This window comes from Mycteria americana, chromosome 9 (assembly GCF_035582795.1).
Source record: "Mycteria americana isolate JAX WOST 10 ecotype Jacksonville Zoo and Gardens chromosome 9, USCA_MyAme_1.0, whole genome shotgun sequence".
NCBI lineage: Eukaryota > Metazoa > Chordata > Aves > Ciconiiformes > Ciconiidae > Mycteria > Mycteria americana.
The window spans coordinates 26,000,642-26,015,071 of NC_134373.1; the positions used below are offsets into that span (position 1 = coordinate 26,000,642).

The following is a 14,430-nucleotide window of genomic DNA, read 5'->3' on the forward strand; positions in this document are numbered from 1 at the left end:
CTGCCTGGGGGCTGGTGGTGCTGAGCTCCAAGCCCTGCTCTGCTTCCCTGGGCTCTGCCCAGCTGCGGTGGCAGGGACGCTGTCCCAGCGCTGTCCTTAGGGCCTGGTTTGTATTAAATGTTTGCAGCAAAACAAGCCTGGCTGTGGCTACTGTCTGTCCCTCCCTGCTGCTGCCAGGTGCCAGGGTTTGGGGCTTGCTGGCATGACAGAGCCTGGCTGGGCAGCAGATGAGAGCTGTACTGACAGCAAGGGTGAGCAGTGCTCCCCAAAACCCCTGCTTTTGCTGGGCAGGGCAGGTAGAGCCCCCTCCCTGCCCTAGCTGAAGCCCTCCTCTCCCTGCCCTGGAGCCCAGGATGTAGGAGGCCCCTCTTTCAGCCCAGATGTTGGCCTCAAGTAATCAGAGCTGCTGCTGCTCAGGGCAGGACAACCTTAAAGCATTTCCAGACTTCCTGGCACCTCAGCAGAGGCCCCTTTAACTCCTTCCTCCCCTCCAGCCCCGGTGCTGGAGCTGCAAAGCCCAGGCAGGGCTGGGATGCACAGCTCCCTCTCCCTCCCAGAGGGGGAAGCTGGCTGACGCTGTAATGGGCAAGGGCCTAGGCAGGGCTTGTCCCCCTGATAACTCTGCACCAGGGACTGCTGCTACAAGGGGAGCTTAGGGAAAAGGGGCCTTACACAACAGGGCTAAGAACTGCCCCAGGGCTGTGTCCAGCAGCTGAGAAACCTTTGTCCATACTAAAACCCAGGCCAGATGCAGGACACAGGAGAAAACTCATGTACAATGCTGAAAGCAAGCACTTTGGCTCAGTTTCCCCCAGCACATGGGTGTTCACCAGTGGGCAAGGAAATTAGCACATCCAAGGCAGAGGCAAAACTGAAGCATTTTAATGTGCTTAAAGTCAGGGAACAGCTAATCCCTGCCCAGGACCACAGGAGAACTGGGACAAGAACGCAAAGGGCTGGGAACAAGGATTTACTGCAAATCTGTCGCACTGGGGTGGCACTGGATGGATGGATGGAGAATCCCTAATGCAGTGCCTCACTGAAGGTGAGAGGTGCAATGGGGCCCTTGGCAGAGTGTGGGGCTTTAGCACAGAGCTCCAAAACCAGAGGAGAAGATAGGGAAGTGGATAAAGGGCAGTGTTGGTTACCACAGACATAGCGTGCCAGGATCAGCAGGGAGTTGCCTTCAATAAAACCAGGGTTTTTTGAGACACAGCAAGGTGGTCTATCTCTGCCACCTGCACACATTAAGTTGATTGCTCCGGTGCCCTGGAGACAGGACTGGTGCGAGGGGAGACATGCAGCGAACCCCCCAAGCTGCAGCCATGGTGGTGCAGAGGCTGTTGGCCCACCAGGGTAGCAGGGGCCCGCTGCCATCACTGTGAGCCCTGCCTAGGCAGCCTCTGCAGGTCTCAGCCTGATGGGAGGAGGCTCGGCAGGGCTGGCAGCTCTCCTGGCTCATACTGAGCCCTTGGGGGCCGGAGGTGGTGCTGGGGGAAGGGTGCTTTTGCAGCTCCCTCCAGGGCCAGCAGCTTGCCTGTCCAACCCAGCCCTTGTGCACCACTACCCTCAGGATAGCCCGGTGCTGCTCTGTTTTCCCAATGGTAGGCAGGAGCCCAGATCAGGCTGTTGCAATCACACTGTTGAAATTGGGATCCTCACAACCAGCTCCTGCAGGGTGGGTTGCCTATGCAGAACAGGCACAGTCGAAGCTCCCCGGCCTCTGAGATGGGCCAAGACCTTCCAGGAAGTTGCAGACCAGCAACTTCTGCAGAGTAGGGAGAGCCTGGTGAGGGGGGGCAAGACCGTGCTGGTAGGGCCCTTTGGCGGAGAAACACCCAAAGCTCAGGACCTGAGATACTGCAGGCAGCAAGTGCTCCCTCACCAGCCCCAGCCCAGGGCTCTCTGCACAGGCATGCAGCCTGGTGCCAGGGCCACGTGCTGTCCCCGAAGCCTTCACCCTGCCCCAGGGCTGGTCCCTGGGCTGCAAGAGAAGCAGCACGCGAGGCTGATGCTCACCAGCTTTAATGTCTGTCTGGACTAGGAGTCAGGCACTTGCAGGGCTCCTGGCCTGCACCTACCCCTCTGGGGGTGCTGGGAATGTCCCAGGAGGTGAAGCCCCCAGCACAGGCTCTTGCTGTGGGGGGCTGGTACTGGCCACCCGCCTCCAACCCAGCGAGCAGCTGACTCACAGGATAATCTGGTTCTTGTAGCTGCGGCTCAGCTCCTTGTGAGGAAGGACGATGGAGTTGAGAATAACGACCTCAGCAGGGATGGTGACGCTGCAGCCTGCGGGGAGAGCGTCAGTGGGTTAGCAGGAGGGGAGAGACTCTGCCCCACTGCATGGGGCCAGGGCAGCTGGGTGCAGGTAGGACGTACCCAGGATTGTGATGGATGGTGTGAGGCGCCCGTCCCGGAAGAGGGTCTCGCTGTCAATCTTGGCATAGGGATCGTTGGGGTTGGGGTCACTGGGCGTTCCTTCAACCCGGGCCCAGCGCCCGATGGTGCTGTCCCAGCCCACGATGGTATTGAGGACACAGGTGTGGTCCTGGGGCAAAGGAGTGGAGGTGAAGGGTGCTGCTGCCTCCCTGCAAGGGGTAGGGGTTGACAGCCACACCCTCAGACAAACTCTACTTACATGGAGCGAGGCGCCGTGCAGGACAATGGACTCTCGCACACGCACACCAGCTCCTACCGTCACCCCCTCCCCAATGGAGACGTTGGGGCCCAGCTATGAGGACAGAGGGAGGTGATAAGGTCAAGGACAACGGCACCCTCAGCTCCCCTGAGCGTCACCCTGCTGCAGAGTCCTGCAGGCCTGCACTCACCACCGCAGTGCTGTCGATGGAGGCTGTTGGGTGGATGTACACGTTCCCTGCAACACAAGGCAGCTGTGTCAGGAGAGGCAGCTCACATGAGCACCCGCCGCTCGGATCAGGGGAGGTCCTGCCCATGGGTTCCACTTCCTCCCAAGGCTGCCCTGTCCTCACACGGGGCAGCCCCCAAGGCAGTGGGGGGTGTCAGAGGGGTACCTCGGATGACAGGGCCTCCAGGCTTGTTCTGGGCCAGCCTCTCCGGGTGGCTTTTGCTGTACTGGTTCAGGTAAAGGCGGCTGGCATAGATAGCAGAGCTGGAGGACGAAAAGCAAACGATTGTTATTACCTCTCTGGCACTACCAAGGCAGAGGAGGGTCTGAATTCAGCACCCCCCACCCACCCCTGGGCCCCCTCATCTCCCATCTCTGGTACGGACCACTCAATGCCCCTGCTGCGCTAGCTCTAGCCCCAGCCCTTACCCTGCTGATTTGATCTGGCTCCAGAAGCCATCCGTTTTGTAGACATAGAGCTTGCCGCTCCCAGCCAGTGCCGTAAAAACGTCTTGCTCTAGCCGGATCACTTCTGCACGCTGCCAGCCATTGGAGCTCTCCTCTCTGCAAGCGAGAGGCCCGTTAGACACCCATCCCAGTTCACGGCCTCAGCCAGGGACCCAGCAGCTACCCTCCCCAAATCTGCGGGCTCCAGTGATCCTGGACTCCTTCCCAGCCATGCACTTCCCCCAAAGGTGGGGACAGCCCCAGCCATCAGGCTAGGCCTGCCCAGCCCTGCTGAGCCCCACAGCGGCAGAGGGATGGGGCTCTGCCAGCTGAACCAAGCTCTTAGCCAGAAGTTGATGGTGCAAGAGCCCCACCCAGTCCAGGTGGGTGTACGAGCACCGCAGCGTACAATCCTGCCCCCGTTCCAGAGCCCTGCACAGCTGGATTTTTGCTTGGGTGGTGGTGGAGATGCCAGGTGACAGGCTGCTGGTGCAGAGAGCTGGAGGCGGGAGCAGAGCATTCCCAGGTGAAAGGCCTGCTCAGCCCCTTGTCCAGAGCTCAATGAAGATGGGGTGGGAGGAGAGGAAGGGAGAGGGGGAGTCTCAAGCTGGCCAGGAGGGGAGCAGAGGAAAGAGCAGCCTTGCAGAGTAGCCTGGAGCAGGGACGAAAGCATGCATTTCTGCTAGGGACAATCCAGCCCGGAGAGCAGCCAGTGCAGACACAGAGGGAGACTTACCCAAGGTAAGGACAGCTGGTGCAGGACCAGGAAACAAGTGGGTGATGGCAGAGGAGAAGAGAAGATAGAGAAAGAATGGAGGATGAGCGTGCTGCTGCAGCCCCAGGAAACAGTGGGGTGGGAGGGACGTGGGGCAGAGAGAGGCACTCACAGCACTAGCTCCTGCTGGTTCCTCTGGAAGACCTCGCCAATGTGCTGGAAGATGTCAGGCGTGAACAAGTAGATGCCACAGTTAATGATCTCACTGACAAACGTGCTGGGCTTCTCCACGTAGTGCTGGACCTGGAGGCGAGGGCAGAGATGCGAGTCCCTGGGTGCAGCCCCCACAGCTGGCGTCACACACCCTCTGCAGCATGCCGGGAACACGCGCCCACACTGTGCCCGCAGCTGGGCTGCAGGTGCCCGCAGCACCTGCTGCCCACCCTGTGCCCGGCTCCCTGAGGCCCTCCAGTACCTCCTGCGTGTCCGCGTTCGCCACGATACAGCCATAATTCAGCGCCTGCGTCCTGTTGGCCTGCAGAGCAAGGATGTGTTAGCAATGGTGGAGCAGCAGGCATGCGGATGCAGAGCAGATGAGACCCGGAGCTCGCACCCAAGGACCCATCCACCGCAGGAGCCACTGGCTTCTAGATGAGCCCATGGCAGAGCACCGCTGCTCCTCTGCTCCCCAGCACTGCCACTCACTGTGGTACCCAGAATGACAAAGCTGTGCGCATCCCCGTGCTGCTGCCGGAACTCCAGCATCTCCTGCAAGGGGAACTCTGAGCACACGTCCGCGTTGAGGACAAAGAAGGCCTCAGCACCACCCGACAGGATCTGGTCTCGGAAATGATAGATGCCACCACCCGTGCCCAGCGCCGCGTACTCCTGGAGATACCTGCGAGCCAAGCAGGGAAAAGCGAGGGCTTAGGGAAGCGGGGGTCTGGTGGCACCGCCCGGCAGCAGGGCAGGGAAGGGCTGGCGAGACAATCCTGCCACGCAGCGATGGGGTTCACGTGGATGTCGGCACAGGGGAAGGAGGCAGTGGCAGCTTGGAGCTGTGCTGGAGAGGCATCTTTGGAGCAGGAGCCAGCCAGGGCAGGGCCCAGGGCAAGCGAGATTTGGCAGAACTAATGCAGGATGCCCGCTGTGCCCACCCACGCTGGGACACGGCCCACCTGCCCAGCGCCCAGGCTCTGGCTGGGGACTGCCAGCCCGGGGGAAGCGGGCGAGGGGCCGAGCCGGGCTGTGCCGCCACGGGTACCGCTGGGGCGGGAGGGCTCCTGCCCACCTGATGGGGATCTTGAACTCCTGCTGCGCCGACACCAGGAAGCGGCTGAGGGCCTCGTGGGGCTGGTAGAAGCCCATCAGCAGGATCTCCTTCATGCCGGGCACCTGGCGCGGGCGGCAGGGAGCCGAGTGGGGAGGGCGGCCCCGGCCCCGGCCCCGGCCGCCCGGCCCCAGGCCCGGCCCCCCGTACCTTGGCGCAGGCCTCGATGTGGTGCTGCACCATGGGCACCCCGGCCACGGGGAAGAGCGGCTTGGGCACCTCGAAGGACAGCGGCCGGAACCGGGTCCCTGCGGAGCAGAGGCGGGTGGGCGGGGGCCGGCGCCGGCGGGACGCCCCGCGGGCCGGGCGCACTTACCCTTCTGCGGGCCCCCGATGAGGATCACCGCCTTCAGCGGCATCGCGGCTCCGCTCCGCTCCGGCAGCCCCCGCCCGGCCCCGCCGCCGCTCCCGCCTCCCCCGGCCCGCCCGCCGCTTCCGCACACGTGGCTGCGACACGTCAGCGCGCAGCTCTCTCTCCCCCTCACTGCGTCATCGCGCCGAGCGGTGCTGCCGGAGACACCGGCCGACCGCCAGGGGGCGCCGCAGCGGCGGGAGGAGGGAGCTGCGCGGGCAAGGGGCGGGCCCTGGGCGTGCAAGGGCGCGTGCCTGCGGCCGGGGGCGGAGCGAGGGGGCGGAGCGAGGGGGCGGCGGGGGCAGGGCCGGGCCCCGCCCGGGGAACGGCCCCGCTGTGCCCGGGGAACGGCCCCGCCGTGCCCGCAGCAGCCCCCGCCAGCGCCGCGGCCCGGCCTCACACGGGCAGCGGGTATTTATAGCCGGGCGGGCGCGTCCCTGCGGCGGGGCGTCCTCTCACCGGCACCCGCCGTGTCCCCAGCAGGAGCCCGGCCCCCGCTGGCCCTGTCGCCGCCGGGCCCTCCACCACCCGGTATTTTCGCTCCATGACGCCAGCGCCCCGTGAGCCGCCCGCCCTGCGCCCGCCCCGGCGCTTCGCAGCTTTCCTGGCTCCTTCCCCGAGTTTCCGACAGCCTTCCCAGCCCGGCCCCACCGGGAAGCCTTCCTGGCTTCGGGTCCCCGGATCTTGGGACAGGACCCTCCCGAGGTGCCGGGGGCTGCTCTGCCCACCCCGCCCCCCCGCCCCGTCCCCTCCCAGCGAGGCACGGAGACGGGACCGGCTGCTCAGGGTCTTTATTGCTGCTCTGGCACGTTGCTTGCTCCAAACCACGGGGACGGTGGCAACTCCGGAGCCCGGCAGAGAGGAGGGGACGGGGACGGGGACAGGCAGAGACCTTCTCCCCAAAGTCAATAAATAAAGCCCTACCGCTACAGCAGCATCCGGAAGGCGGGTGTCCCACCGCCGCCCCCGTCCCCCCCCGCCCAGGGCGCCCCGGCCGCGCCGGAGCGTTCGCCGCCAGCCGGGGAGGGGGCGCGGGGCTCGGCAAGGCACCCGGGGGGCGGCAGCGGGGGGAGTGCGGGGGGGGCCCGGGGACGGGCAGGCGGGCTGGCGGCGGGGCGCGGGGCGCGGGCCGGAGCCGGGCAGGCAGAGCGTGAGCAGCGTGGGCCTGAGCAGGCGCCGGAGGCGCGCGTGGCACGCGGGTGCCCCCCTGCAAAGGAGCGGGGTGCCGGCCAGCCCCCCCGCCCCGGCGCGGGGAGCAGCCCACAGCCCCGGGGAAGGCACCGGCGTCAGTCCTGGGGCCGCAAACCCGCTTGCCAGGATCGGGGCTGGGAGGAGTGGAAGGTGGGGGGCTGGCAGCCCCCCACTCCCAGCCGTGAGGACCGGGGCTGTGGCGGCTGGCGGGGGGCCGCGGGGGGGGGGCGGAGGGCTGTGAGCGGGCCCCTCTCTGCAGGAACCACTGGAGCAGCCTCAGTCCTCGGGCGCTGGCATGCAAACCGGGGGGAGCGCAGGGACCCCCGCGCCGTGGCCGGGGGCAGCTGCAGGCTGCGGTGTAAGGCACACGGCTGACGGGACCCGCTGGCCAGGGCTGGCTGGCGCGCTGGCAACTCTCCCGCTCCCGCCTAGACTTCCCTCGGCCCCCCATCCCGTCCTTTCCCCGACCCTCTGCTACATTCTCCGTTCCTCCCAGCAAGGCTTCCCACCGCCCGCCCGCTGCCAGACCCCACCGCCGGGCCGGCAGGGGCAGGACCTCCCCTCTCCCTCGGCACCCCCAAAATGAGATGCCGGCCGCCAGCATCCCCAGCGGTGGTGCATGAGGTCCGTGGGCTCGTCCCGGCGCATCCCGGCTCCTCCTCGGCCGCCCCGTCCCGCGGCCCCTGGAATGTTCCTCTGGCTCCTCGGCCCCTCGCGGCCGTGGCCGAGGCACTGGCTACTGCGGCCCCGGCGGCTGGCCACCCTGGTAGGAGCGGAGTAAGACCTTGTGCTTGGTGACAGCCTCGCCGCGGCGCCGCTGGTGCTCCACCAGGAACTCCTTGAGGCGGTTGGTGGTGAAGGTCAGGGTCTGGCGGCGCAGCTTCATCAGGTAGGCATCCTGGAGCCAGGCATTGGCAAAGCAGTCCTTCACCGTGGGGCGGCTCCTGGGGCAGGGACGGTGCCGAGTCAGGGGCCGCGGGGTACCCACTGCCACTGCAGCCCCCCAAACCCGGCCACCATGCCTGTCCTGCAACACCCAGGGGGTCCCAGCCCTCTCCAAGAGCAGAGATGGGCCCCAGAGTCCTGGCCTCAGGAGATCCCAGTGCTCTCCAGGAGCAGGGTAATGGACCCCAGGGTCCCACTGATGATGTCCGGAGGGTCCCTGTGGGGCAGGGAGCTGCCCGCCTGGCCGGTCATGGGCGCAGTCCGAGGCTGCGTGTCCTCCCTGCCTGGGCCGGGCACTCACCAGGGGTGGACAGCAAGGACCTTGCGGATGAAGAGGGCAGCGCTCTGCGAGACATTGGGGTACAGCTTGAAGGCATCAAAGCGCCCTGCCAGGATGCGGTTCTCTGTCTCGATAGGGTCCAGTTCGAAGAACGGCGACCGCCCGCTGAGCCTGTGAGGGGTTGGCACGGGCTGGGGGGCAGCGGTGGGAGGGCACCTGGGAGCCCCTACCCACCCATCCCTGATTTGGAACAGCCACAGCTGCCCAGGGTCTCGATCCCCATGTCCAGCTGGGAAGGGTCTGCAGGGCTACAGCATCCCCCGGCCTACCACCAGCCTGGTGTCCCCCATGGCACTGAGCCCTGGGTGGGGCTGACTACACCTCAGGGTGCTCGTCCCACCAGCCCCTTCACTTACATGATGTAGGTGAGGACACCAACGCCCCAGACATCTGCTGCAGAGCCCACCGGGTCGCCCTTCACCACCTCCGGTGCTGCGGGCAGGGGAGCAGGGCTGTCATACGCACCAGGGGGCTCCAGCCCCAGCACCCACGGCAGCCCCAGCACCCACAGCATCCCAAGTATCCCCAGCACTCACAGCATCCACAGCACCCATAGCACCTCACCACTGTACCCACCTGACACCCCAATACCCTGACAGAGCCCAGCACCTCCAAGGATACCCCAGCTGCCCCACAGCACCCAAACTCTCCCACTGAGCCCAGCACCCCTACAGAAACCCTCAGTAGACACCCCAGCACCTCGAAGACCCCCCAGTTTCCCCAAGGACACCTCAACCCCCCCGCAGTCCCAAGCCCCCCCGTGCACCGGCACACATACACACCTCGGGCACGAGTGTGCCCCGTCCCCATGCCACCGCACCCCCGGTGCCCCACTCACACATGTACTCCAGCGTGCCAACACGTCGCCCCAGCTGCCGCAGCACGAGGGGGTTGTAGGTCTGGGCGCTGCCAAAATCGATGATCTTGAGGGCGTTCATGCCTGAGATGATGACGTTGTCCGGCTTGATGTCAAGGTGCACGATGCGGCGGCTGTGCAGGTACTCGAGGCCCTGCAGGAGCTGCAGCACGTAGCTCACCACGTCGTCCTCTGAGTAGCGAAACCTGGGGGCAAATGGCATCAGCAGGTGGCCCCGTGCTGGCAGCTGTCACCGGCAGCCCTGCGCCCACCCATACCTGTCCACGATGCTGTAGAGGATCTCCTTGCCAGCGCAGTTCTCGCAGATGAGCACCAGGTAGCGGGGGGTGATGTACGCCTCGTGCAGGGCCATGATGCGCTCATGGTGCAGTGCCTTGAGGATCTCGTACTCCTGCAGCACGCTCTGCTTCCTCTCCGCCTCGTAGGGCACAATCTTGGCCATGAAGTGTTTCCCCGTGGCGTTCTCCTTGCACAGCCGGATCACCCCAAAACGGCCCCTGCAGCACAGGGCAGCGCTCAGCATCCCTGGCGTGGGGTGCTGGTGGGGGGGACACCCCCAGCAGAGCATCCCATCCCATCCCACCACTCCTCACCTCGCCTTCTCATCCAAGAAGGTGTATGGCTTTTGGGGGACGCCCTGCCGCAGTGCCGTGCTGTCCTTGACCCCCGGGGTCCCGCTCGCAGCCGGGGGCTCCTTGGAGGATGGGGCAGTGGCAGGGGGCTCCTGTGGTGACGATGACGTGGGGGGCATGGAGACGAAGGAGGTGACCATGTAGGGGGGCATCTTCCGCACGGGTGCCGCGTTGGGGGTGGGAGAGGGCGTGGGGGCTGAGACAGGGGTGGTTGACGCTGGGGAAACAGGGGAGATCTTGGAAGGCGACGGGGCCCGAGGCGGGGGAGACATGTCCGTGGGGGGCACGGGGGAGCCCTGGGCGGGGGTGTCTGTGTGGGGCGAGGCGACAGTCCGAGGAGGGGTGAACATGAGCTCCGGGGGCACACAGACGGTGATGTCGGGTGGGAGCTCAGGGTCCGGCTGTGGGCCCTCCTTGCTGGGCGTGGGGGGCTGGAGGACCCCGGGGGGGACGTCTGCCTGCGCCGCCCCATCTGCCTTCTGCACCACTCCCTTGTGCTTGCGGGGCGGCGTGGTGGGGGTGGCCCCCACGGCCGGTGGCTCCAGCTGCCCCACGGGCGTCTGGGTCGACCGGCTGGAAGCCACCTTCTCGGGGACGGGGACAGCGATGTCCTTGGCTGGGGCAGCTCGGGCATCTGTGGGGAGCAAAGGGAGGTATGAGCCAGGCACGGGTAAGCCAGGAGCGGGGTGCAAGCGGTACTCTGTTCCCCAAAGCCCTGGGGGGAAGATCCCCTATGACTCAAGGACCCCCAGAGCATCCCAGAGGCCTCAGCCCCACAGCTGACCCCACAGCTGCCCCACGGGACAGGGCTCTCTCACCTGCTGCCTCGAGGTGCACCTTCCCTGAGGGGCTGCTGTAGGGCCCCTGCCCGGCCTTGTTGACACAGGCCACCCGAAACTTGGCGGCACTCCCGGGGGGCAGCTCCGTCACGTTGAAGTAGCAGTCGGTGATGCCGGTGCTGACGATCTTCCACTCGTGCTCCCCTGCCGGCACGGGGGCAAGGTGAGGCAGGGGCAGACCAGGGGCAGCGGGCAGCCCCCTGTCCCCCACCCCTGACCCGGGACCCCGCCGAGCCCCAGGGGACAGCAAGGACATTGGGCACTTTTGTCCTGTCTTGGTGTCCCTGTGTGAGCCCATCCTTCTGGCTGTGGCTCCCGGGGGACGGGAGGCAGCCCCACGTACCGTCCAGCCTGCGCTCCAGCGTGTAGGTGCAGGGCGCTTTGCTCTCTGCAGGCTTCCACAGCACCAGCACCGTGTTCTTGTACTTCTGGGGGATCTCCGGGGTGCCCGGCCGCCCAGGGAGCCCTGCGAGGGGACGGACAGGGTGCCAGGGGCAGGGCAGAGCTGCCACGGGGCGAGGACAGCACAACACATGGGCTTGGAGATGCTGGAGGTGCCCGGGCAAAACCAGCCTGTCCCCCCTTCACGAGTTCCAGTCTCTTGCGGATGCGGAGAGCGGAGCTCAAGTGACCTGCTCTGACTGGTCCCCAGCCCCGGGGCGCGTGCCTGGCACGTGCTCTCTCCCCTCGGGGCAGCGCCTCTGTCCCCCGAGATCCCCCCCCCCCACATCCTTACGTGCCACAGCCAGCGTGCAGGAGCTGATGGCCGTGCCCAGGGCGTTGGCGGCTGCGCACTCGTACAGCCCCGCGTCCTTCCTGGACACCTTGGCGATGGTGAGCATCTGCCGGCCATCCTTGCAGGAGACGACGTTCAGCGCGTTGTCCGGCTGCAGGGACCTCTTGTCTGCGGGGGGGAGCAGAGGAGAGGGATGCTACAATGCCCCCCCCCGCACTCGCCCACCGAGGCAGCGCAGGCAGCCCCCCACCTTTCATCCAGACGATCCTGGGGGTCGGGCTGCCGGCGGGCAGGCAGCAGAGGGTCAGCGCCTCACCCTCCAGCAGCACCTGGTCCTTCAGCTTGATGTGGAAAACGGGGGGGAAATCTGAAAGCAGAGCGGGGGTCAGGCTGGGGCAGCGATGGGCACCCGCCGTCCCGTCCCAGGGCTGCACCTACCCGACTCGCTGGGTGCGTGCGGCCGGCCGGCGGCCGGTCCCTCCTCCCGCAGCAGGCTGGAGGGGATGCTGGGCTGCGAGGCCACCTTCTCCTTCTTGCCCCGCGAGAGCCCCCAGCGCTCCCAGCGGGACCGCTTCTGGCTCTCACCCCCACCTGCGGGCACCCGGGGCAGCTGAGACCGGGGCCGAGCCGCGGTGGCGGTGCCTGCCGCGCCCATGGCGGCTGGGCCACCGGGTGCCGGCGGGAGCCCCCCTCGCCGCTCACCTTTGGCCGAGGCGGAGGAGCGGGCGCTGCTCTCCGAGCACAGGGACTCGGAGGAGGGTGCGGGCGCCGGGGGGGGCCCTGGCCGCAGGCTCTCCCCCTCGGAGCTGGCACGGCGGAGCTCCCCGGGCCCCTCGCCCTCGGGCCGCTCGTCCGACAGGCTGCGCAGCCGCGCGGAGACCCGCTCCACCGTGGCGCTGATCTTCCTCCGCATGGCCACCGCCGGCGACTCGCTCTCCCCGCCGGCCCCCGGCTCTGACTTGAGGCTCTCCGAGTCCCTCCGCTCCTTGGAGCCACCCAGGGCCAGGCTCCAGGAGAAGCGGCGCCCGCTGGATGGGGTCTCGCTGCCCCCGTCCTCCCCCCTGCTCTTCTTCCTCTCTGCAGGTGGGGTCCTCCTGAGGAGTACGGACATCCTCCGGAGGAAGCCCCTGTCTTTCTCCACCTCGTGCAGGTCCTGCACCGACTTGGACTTGGCTGCCAGCCCGGTGGGCCGGTCCCTGCGCAGCTCCAGGGGCACACCGGCCGGTGTGGGACGGTAGATGCCCTCATCGCGGGCCGGGGGGCCGGCCAGGTGCCGGTCCTCGGAGCGGGAGCGGGTGAGGAGCTTCAGCCCCCGGCTGAGCGATGACTCCCGGCCCCGCTTGAACTTGGCCTCGAAGACCTCCTCCGAGTCGATGTCCTGGATGAGCAGGGAGCTGGCGGAGCCGGCAGGCTGCACCTCCCTCCTTGATGCCGGTGCTGGTGCTGGCGCGGGGGGCTCGGCGGGGGTGGCCGGTGGGGGCCGGGAGGCTTCCTCGGTGGCTGGCTCCCCGCCTCGCACGGCTCCCATGGCTTGCATGACCTTGGCGTAGGAAGACGTTTTGGGGGCTTGGGTGCCGGGAGCCAGGGGCTGCGGTGGGGCAGGTGCTCCCGTCCTGGCAGCCCCCTCCCCGCTGGCTCCAGCGGCCTTGGTGGGCGTCTTTTCCTCCTGCCCTCCAGCTGTGGGCTTCTTCCCTGTGGTGGTGGTGGCCGTGCTGGCCCTGGGCTGGCCACGCTCCTCGGGGACGCGCCTCTTCCCCAGGGCAGCCTTGGCAGCGGGGGCTCGGGGGATGGCGGTCTCCACCACGGGGGGGGTGGGTGGGCTGGGGGCGTCCGGCGACACTGGGGGCCGGGTGTCAGAGAGGGCCGAGAGCGATGGGGACTCCTTGAGCCGCTGGGCCTCCAGGCGGGCCACCGGGATCTCCAGGGGCGCGCCGGAGCGGCGGTGCCGGACGACGGGCTCGGCATCCCCGTGGCTGAAGGAGCTGCTCTTCTGCAGCTGGTGCTCAGCGGGGAGGAGGCGCAGCGACGTGGCCTCACTGGAGGCCGCCCGCACCAGCCGCGGCACTGCCGGCGCCGGCGGCTCCAACCGGGTCGGCCGCAGGACCTTCTTGTCGGGGCCGACCCCCAGGGTCTCCAGGAGGGGACCCCGCAGGCCGCTGACCTTGCCGTCCCCGGGGCCGCCCCGCAGCAGCCGCTGGCGCATCAGCTCCAGGCGCTGGGCGTGATCGTCCTCCCCCCAGGCCCCCTTCCGCCGCGGCAGCTCCATGGAGGCTGCCTTGGCCAGGGCTCGGCAGGGCTCCCGGCCCGCCTCGGCCCCCTCCTCGGTCCCTGGGGGCTGGTGGAGCAGCAGGGCGCTGTCAGCCGAGCCGCCCCTCTTCAGCTCTCCCCGCCGGGCGCTCCCCGGGGACTCCAGGCTGGAGCCCTTCCTCATGGCTTTGCGGGGGTATTCCGGCCGCTTCTGCGCTTCGGGGGCTTCTTCATCAGAGGAGCCGGGCGCCTCCGCCTCCACGCACGGCCGCCGCGGCCCGGCGCCCCTCGGCCGCTTCCCCAGGGCTACCCCGGGCTTTCCCGCACCCTGGCTCTGCCAGTCCATGGCAGAGACGTCCCCTGGTGCGACCCCCTCCAGCCGCGGCCCCTCGGATGGCCCAATGGCCTCGTCGTCCGTGGGGATCTCATTGAGCGACATGCGGGAGCCGGAGAACTCCACCTGGTGCGGCATGGGGATACAGGGCAGCTCGTCCAGGTCATCCGAGTCTGAGGAGGATGACAGCGCCGGCGACTCCTTGAGGTGCCGGGGCACAGCGATGGAGAGGTGGTTGGACGTGTCCTCCAGCAGCTCCGGGATCGGCCGCAGCACCATGTTGCACTTGTAGCTGATCTGCGAGCGCTGCAGCCGGCAGAGAGGGCTGGATCAGGCCCAGGCAGGCGGCATGGCATCATCCTGCCCGGGGCACGTCACCCCGTCCTGCCCAGCACACACCACCCCGTCCCGCCCAGCGCGCAGCTCTGCCTGCCCCCCTCCTGCCACAGCTCCTGCCTTCACCTGCCATTTCCGACGGGAGAGGAAGAGCTTTAGGTGGTCGGTGCTGATGACCTTCCCCTTGGCCAGCGTCTGCAGGGCGAGGGGACAGCGGTGTCCCACGGAGCCTACAGCAGGCTC

At 67.6% G+C, this 14,430-nt stretch overlaps 2 protein-coding genes across 3 annotated transcripts in view; both read right to left on the reverse strand.

Annotated features, from left to right (window-relative positions):
- Positions 1-859: 859 nt before the first annotated feature.
- Positions 860-5,806, reverse strand: GMPPA (GDP-mannose pyrophosphorylase A). 2 transcript variants are annotated; one of them, XM_075511835.1, is made up of 12 exons: positions 5,675-5,806; positions 5,509-5,606; positions 5,320-5,423; positions 4,734-4,926; positions 4,504-4,563; positions 4,201-4,331; positions 3,296-3,430; positions 3,033-3,130; positions 2,829-2,875; positions 2,639-2,731; positions 2,380-2,548; positions 860-2,289 (listed from the first exon to the last, which is right to left on the reverse strand). In XM_075511835.1, the coding sequence occupies exons 1-12, from the start codon at positions 5,715-5,717 to the stop codon at positions 2,189-2,191; spliced, it is 1,272 nt and encodes a 423-aa protein (XP_075367950.1). In that variant the 5' UTR covers positions 5,718-5,806; the 3' UTR covers positions 860-2,188. The 2 variants fall into 2 exon arrangements, with proteins under 2 accessions (XP_075367950.1, XP_075367951.1); XM_075511836.1 differs by lacking the exon at positions 5,509-5,606 and having other exon boundaries at positions 5,675-5,761.
- Positions 5,807-6,768: 962 nt separating this feature from the next.
- The window catches only part of SPEG (striated muscle enriched protein kinase), a 39,584-nt gene continuing 31,922 nt past the window's right edge, over positions 6,769-14,430 (reverse strand). The window contains exons 29-41 of the mRNA XM_075511540.1: positions 14,314-14,382; positions 11,973-14,157; positions 11,709-11,861; positions 11,521-11,637; positions 11,271-11,438; positions 10,878-11,000; positions 10,514-10,678; positions 9,657-10,329; positions 9,321-9,560; positions 9,025-9,248; positions 8,543-8,618; positions 8,148-8,297; positions 6,769-7,845 (exon numbers count right to left, since the gene is read on the reverse strand). Coding sequence (XP_075367655.1) covers positions 7,638-7,845; positions 8,148-8,297; positions 8,543-8,618; positions 9,025-9,248; positions 9,321-9,560; positions 9,657-10,329; positions 10,514-10,678; positions 10,878-11,000; positions 11,271-11,438; positions 11,521-11,637; positions 11,709-11,861; positions 11,973-14,157; positions 14,314-14,382 — 4,551 coding nt within the window. The 3' untranslated portion in view covers positions 6,769-7,637. The remainder of the gene's footprint in view (positions 7,846-8,147; positions 8,298-8,542; positions 8,619-9,024; positions 9,249-9,320; positions 9,561-9,656; positions 10,330-10,513; positions 10,679-10,877; positions 11,001-11,270; positions 11,439-11,520; positions 11,638-11,708; positions 11,862-11,972; positions 14,158-14,313; positions 14,383-14,430) is intronic.